This window comes from Lactuca virosa, chromosome 4 (assembly GCF_052849685.1).
Source record: "Lactuca virosa cultivar CGN04683 chromosome 4, Lactuca_virosa_CGN04683_v6, whole genome shotgun sequence".
Lineage (NCBI taxonomy): Eukaryota > Viridiplantae > Streptophyta > Magnoliopsida > Asterales > Asteraceae > Lactuca > Lactuca virosa.
This window is the reverse complement of record NC_136429.1, coordinates 87613369-87620098: the sequence shown is the minus strand read 5'-3', so window position 1 is coordinate 87620098 and position 6730 is coordinate 87613369. Positions and strand designations below refer to the sequence as shown.

The 6730-nt window shown below is 33.4% G+C and overlaps 2 protein-coding genes across 2 annotated transcripts; both read left to right on the top strand.

Annotated features, from left to right (window-relative positions):
• The first annotated feature begins 1745 nt into the window (after window positions 1–1745).
• Window positions 1746–2477, top strand: LOC145104745 (protein FAR1-RELATED SEQUENCE 8-like). The gene has a single exon (XM_079041936.1). It carries the CDS (start codon window positions 1746–1748, stop codon window positions 2475–2477), a length of 732 nt encoding a protein of 243 aa, XP_078898062.1.
• Window positions 2478–2556: 79 nt separating this feature from the next.
• LOC145104744 (protein FAR1-RELATED SEQUENCE 5-like) lies at window positions 2557–4059 on the top strand. The gene is made up of 2 exons (XM_079041935.1): window positions 2557–3942; window positions 4027–4059. Exons 1-2 carry the CDS (start codon window positions 2557–2559, stop codon window positions 4057–4059), a joined length of 1419 nt encoding a protein of 472 aa, XP_078898061.1.
• Window positions 4060–6730: the final 2671 nt, after the last annotated feature.

The window sequence follows — 6730 nt, the reverse complement described above, 5'->3', positions numbered from 1 at the left end:
AGCGTTTGCAGGTTCACCACGTGACATGCACGTGATGGGTGGGTCCAGATTGGCTAAATATGTGTACTTTGTGGGACCCATGAGAGTTGGCCTTGGACAATTCTAAAGATTTGGGAAGATTTGGGTGGAAAGGTGAGTTTCACGGAGATGTGAAATTCTTTTGCTTCTTAATTTTATGCTTTCACCCCTTTAATTTTCAACTTTTTTACTTCCTACCATTTATCTTTTGAATTATTGATTTTTTGATATTGATAGGCTTATTGGTAATCAAATCTAGATAGCTCACATATTGTTTATAGTGGCTATCTGGTTTATAGCAACTATATGTAATGATATTTCATTTATACTAGGTTGCCAAGAAATTCAATGTGTACATATGAGGAACACCAAAGTTTTAGACACCAAATTGTGATCATGTTTGAAAAGTATATATATATATATATATATATATATATATATATATATATATATATATATATATATATATATATATATATATATATATATATATATATACCTAACAACCCCATATAAGCTTAGGTACCTAACCTCTAATACTACGTTATTTTGGTTGATTTCCACAAATCTGATTATTCTAAATTTTAATTAAAAACAAACAGTCTCCATAACTATTTCACAGAGACGTGAGGTGATGGTATACGTGAGATTTTTATTGATTATTCTCAACTAAGTGTAAAACCCGTGTATTACACGGGCTGATTAAACAAAAGATTACATATTAAAATGTAAACATTAAGTATTTTTTTAAATAGAATTTTGAAATAAATAAAGAATAAAAAAAACTATTAATTACAATAATTATCACATTTATTACATTTAAAACTTTATATATATATATATATATATATATATATATATATATATATATATATATATATATATATTACGTGACTTTTTAATTTAAAATTGAAAAACCAAAAAATTGACATGTGGATATTATTTATTTCAAAAATATAATAAAATGACAAGTGTCAAAACTAATGAGAGATTGACATATGACAAAATGAATCTTCATTTATTATAGTTGATATGTTGTTTTCTTTTAACCTATTAATCGATTTTTGCTCCTTATTGTTGTCAATCGACCGGATTCTATTTTCTTGCTGATCAGGAGTCCTACTTTTCAATTGATTGTTGCTGCTTGCTGTAAGTGGGAATTAAGATATCATATTTATGCTCTTTTTTATATCAAAAACGTAAGTGAGAATTAAATATACGAGGCTTACGTGATTTTCCAGTTCTGCATATTGTATACATTAACTAGACATTAATGGTGAATTTGGAATTGGTGGTTGATCATTTGTGTAACCATTCTTCCATTAATTTCCTGTTTTTTCTTTTTATCGTCACTCCTCATGTGAGGAATCAAACTAGGCATTAATGGTGTAATCAATTGAATAGTTAATCAACTTGTATGCATTACCGAGGAATAAAATTATGAGGCTTATGCGATTTTCCAATTAGCCATCTTATATACATTAATCAAACATTAATGGTGATTTTGGAAGTCGTGTTTGATCATTTGTGTAACCATTCTTCCATTAATTTCCTATTTATTTTTTTATTTTTTTACTCCTCATGAGGAATCAAACTATGCATTAACGATGCTAATCAATTGAATAGTTAATCGAGTTGATTAGAGACGGAAAAAAAATGTTTAATTGATAAGCAATTTCATATATAAGTTGTTAATGGTGTTTTTTACTTTAATTATTCATGGCATGATGGTTGAAGAAGTTGCTCAGCCTACTGAAACACATGTTATTGATAATAATGAACCAAACAGAATGGCAAAATGTAATGAATGCAAACCTAAGGATGAAAGTATAGTGGGAATGGTTTTCGATACACCTGATGATGCATATACATTTTATAATGATTATGCATTTTTACATGGATTTGGTATACGTCGTGATTCCACATTTAAACATAAGTTGACAAAGGAACGTTATCGGAAGATATATGTATGCGACAAAGAAGGTTTTAAATGGTTAGACGACAATGCTTCAAGTGGAATTGAGAAAAAACGTCGTAGAGATGTTAGACTCGGATGTAAAGCAGAACTTCGAATTTCAAAAAATAAGGATGGTAAATGGTTTGTAGACTTGTTTAATGACACACACAATCATGATATGAGCATGACACCAACGAAGGTGATGAAGCATCGATCTCATAACAAGTTCCATCGTTCAATGGAATGCAAATCTCTTATGGTGCAACTAGGTCAAGAAGGATTAAAACCTTTTGAGGTTAATGGAATGAAAACCTCAGCCGTAGCTGATGTTACTTCAAAGCAGTGTGTCGATGTATTATCTAAGCAACGAAAACAATACAGAGGAAAGGAGTTCTGTGGACTTATAAAACACTTCCAAGATAAAGCCTTATTGGATAATGAACAATACTTTTATGTGGATTTATGTGATGATGGGTGTCCTAAATATATTTTTTGGGGCTGATGGAAGATCAAGAGACGCCTATAATAAATTTAGCGATGTTGTTGTGTTTGATGTCACTTATATGACAAACAAATTCAAGATGACTTTTGCTCCGTTTGTTGGTGTTAATCATCATGGACAATCTATACTTTTTGGTGGAGCATTGCTAGAAAATGAAAAAGAAGAAACTTTTGAATGGTTATTTGAGCAATTCCTTAAATGTATGTTTGGTAAATGTCTGAAGGCAATTATTACTGATCAAGACAAATCTATGGGCAATGCAATAAAAAAAGTGTTTCCTAACACTCGACATCGTTTTTGTGGATTGCATATTAAGAAGCATGAACATGAACACATTAAACTGTATGTCTCCTGCTATTGTGATTTTAAAGAATCATATACAGAATGGGTAAATAGTGACACCATTGAAGAATTTGAAAGTAGGTGGGAAGTTATATGTGATAAGTATAGATTGGAAAACAATTGTTGGATAAGTGACATGTATGACCAACGAATACACTGGGCTAAAGCCTTTTTAAAGGATGTTTTTTTGGCTGGTATGACCCCAAGCGGACAAAGTGAGAGTATTAATTCATTTTTTGATGGATTTGTTAACTCGAAGACTATGTTGAATGAATTCGTAGTGCAATATGACAAAGTAGTTGATTCTCGAAGGGCCGCCGAAAAAAATGAAGACTTCAAGACTATGAACTCGAGACCGGTTCTTTCTTCTATTCATCCAATCGAAGAAAAAGCAGGTGAGTGTTATACAAGAAAGATTTTTGATATGTTCAAAAAAGAATGGACAGAAGCTACTAGCAATTTAACTCACGAGACTATAAGCAAGGGTACCGAAGAAAGCAAATATCGAGTGGGGCAACTAAAAGTTGAAAAAACATATTGGCGAATTGTTACCTTCCGTTTTTCTAATGAAGTCAGTGTCACATGTTCGTGTTCTAAGTATGAGACATGTGGGATTTTATGCAAACATTGCCTATATGTGATGAAGAAAAGACATGTTGAAACACTACCTAGTCACTATATTTTACATCGGTGGACGCTTAATGCTAGGTACAAGGTGGGTAATAATAGAATTGGACTCGAAGAAATAAACAATGAAAACGAAGTTAGTGCCTACACATTATGGTGTGTCCGTTCAAATTTTACTATAGTAATTAATCAAGCAAGAGACTCCCCTTCAGATATACAAAAACTCAATAATCTATTGATAAGTATTTTAGAAGATCAAGCAACTCGGAAGAAACCTATAGCATTTGAGAATGCATCTCAAGGTTCTTGTGTGGGAATTTCACAAGTAGATATGATGCCCCAATTATCTGTAAGGGATCCTCTTGGTCCAACTAACACGAAAGTGCGTCCTAGAGTTGCAAGTAGAATTAAGTCTTCTTTAGAAGCCCCGAAAAAACGAACATGCTCTTACTGCCAAAGATTGAGTCATTACGCTACTAGTTGTTCAAAAAGAAAAGTATGTTTGATGATAACTTGTTTTTTTAATGATTTTACAAGTTTGATAATCATATTAACGATTTATTTACTTTTCATGTATCAGGAAGATGAATCGATGCAAGAGAAAGAAGGATGACATATGTAGTGTCTTTGAGAAAATGAAAAATCTAGACATTTCTTGACATTCTGTTTTTGTTAATTGCATTTTTTCTTTGTTTTGGAGAAAACATATTTATGCAAATCTGGATAGTTTTAATTGCATTTTTTCTTTGTTTTGTTTAAAAACAAAAAATATTCTGCCATTTTTGGTTAAAAACGAAAGTAGCTTGCCATTTTTTGTTAAAAATGAAAGTAGGCTACCATTTTTGGTTAAAAACGAAATTAGTTTGCCTTTTTTCTTTAAAAACGAAATTAGGCTACCATTTTTGGTTAAAAATTAAAGTACGCTGTCAGTTTTGGTTAAAAATGAAAGTAGTTTGTCATTTTTGGTTTAAAATGAAATTAAGTTCATACCGAATTAAAACGAGGTGCATTATTGTCTTAACTTGGTTTATAAAGATTAAGTTGTTATTTTTTGTCAAAAAGTGTAAGTACATTGTTATTTATGGTTAAAAGTCATAGTACAATGAAAAGTACACATGTATAAATACATCGGTCATTAGCCAAACAAAATCATAATTCAAGTACATTGATATTATTGGTAAAATGTAAGTACATGGTCGTTTGGCAAACTAATATATGATAAAACAATGTCTGTTAATATACAATTTTGGTCTTAATAACCTTGTGCAACTTCATTTTCTAAACACACTAGATCGACACATACAAGGACTATAAAACTCTTTTCCTGGACACAATGAGAACCCGTCGGTTTGTTCCTTGAAAGCTCATGCTTGATAGTCATCATAATACACAAGATCATTTGAAGTAGAAGCATCATATAGAAGCTGAATCACTAGCATGATAAATTATTCTGTCATAAAATGGTCTGCACTCAAATACTGAAAACAGTTTTAGCAAAAAAAACAGGGGGTTTATAACTTTATATAATAATGGTTGTTCAAAAGCACAAACCTTAACTGTGCGGGAAAAAAATTTCAAACAGATGCAAGCAGCAACACATACATCAGTGGTAGTATAAGAAAAAGGAATCAAGCAATGAAAATAAAGAAGAAAAGGGGATTATATGACAAAACATTTATTTACCAAATCCAATTAGGCCTACAAAAAAGCAAACAAACATAAATGTTGCTACTTGATAGTATGCATCTATATTGTCATTGTATGAGAAGATATAGTGCAAGAGGTACCTAAATATCATGAAAAATGTAAAATGGTTGCTATTATAGGTAGAAAGTATAGTTTTGTTGCTATTTGATGCATACCTAGATAAACAAATGGTGTTGAGAGTATGAGAAGATGGAAACTCATATCCCTCAAAATGCATGTAATTTTATGAATATGAATAAACATTTAAAAAGATAAACACTCAAGTACAAAAATGGAAATTATAAAAATTATACCTTTATACAAATCGTTGAAGATAGAAAGATACATTTGGGGATGGTTACCCCGGAGAGCAAGAAGATAGAAAGATACATTTGGGGTCTGACTGCTCCGACCCAAGGAAATGTGTTGTCTTCTAACCCAGCCACGTTCGATAGTGCTAAACGCCTGGCTCAGCGACTCATCGACCACGGAGTCCACCATGGTGTAGAAGTCCCTATTCCCGAGCCACCGAGGGAAGAGGACTATAATCAAAAGTCGGGGAAACAGAGGAAGAAGAAGCGAACAACACAGGACACCTCGCAAGAGCAACGAGCGAGTACTATATACGCCGCTACAACGCCTACTGCTTCAGCACCTGCCAGTCGCTATGCTGGAACCCTCCCGAAGTGTGGAAAGTGCAACTTTCACCACACCGGAGTATGTCGGGAAATGCAGTGTCTGAACTGCCACAGAAAGGGACACACAGTCCGTTTCTGCAGGGCATCGGCTCAACCGATCTCCCAAGTCCCCGGAGCTGAAGAAAACCAAGCCTGCTATGGCTGTGGTGAGACTGGACATTTTCAGAGGGACTGCCCGATAATAAGGAACTCAGGCGCGGATGGACGCATTCTGATGATCACTGCAGGAGAATCAACCCCGGAGTCGTCAACAAGTAGCGGTACATTTTCGAAATAGTAATTACTTTTAAAAATAATTTATATTGGTATAAGATTAAAATTTGGGGATAACACCTAAAAGTAATTATAATAACTCACATATTGAAATAGGTCACAATATTCAAGAGAACTAAAAGATCCGTTTAGAGAAGCTATTATGGCTTACCATATACATCAGGGTTGTGCATAACTAAGATGTTGCAGACTTAGAGTGAGTGACTCCGCTTAGGTCCCCATTCCTTAGTTGGTTGAGGATTTGAGGCAAAGTTACTCAGTCGACTGCCTGATTCATCTTAAATATTCATAACTTGTATATGGCAGGCGATTGTAGTCGTACCAAGGAGGATCATGATATAAATTATCCCCACCAGTTATTAGAGCACTTTCGTTTGTATGTATGCGCACATAGCGGTACGATACGTAGGAGTGTTAACATCAAAGAGAAAACAGGAAACATGGGAACATTTACAAAGAGTACATTTTCGAACATACTAGGAGTACATTGTCGAACATACTAGGAGTACAGTATCGAGCATACAAGGAATACATCGTCGTATAACAGACGTTTCTTTCAATTGGCCAAAACTTTGTTCAGTAAAGAGTCCGTTACTTTCATTCGTCATGAATTGGCATGGTCCTCAC

Excerpts from the sequence above, each read along its gene's own strand:
- LOC145104745 (XM_079041936.1), top strand. The coding sequence starts at position 1,746 with ATGGTTGAAGAAGTTGCTCAGCCTACTGAAACACATGTTATTGATAAT.
- LOC145104744 (XM_079041935.1), top strand. The coding sequence starts at position 2,557 with ATGACTTTTGCTCCGTTTGTTGGTGTTAATCATCATGGACAATCTATA. Across the intron at positions 3,943-4,026 it reads CTAGTTGTTCAAAAAGAAAA|GAAGATGAATCGATGCAAGA; the intron begins GTATGTTTGATG and ends TTCATGTATCAG.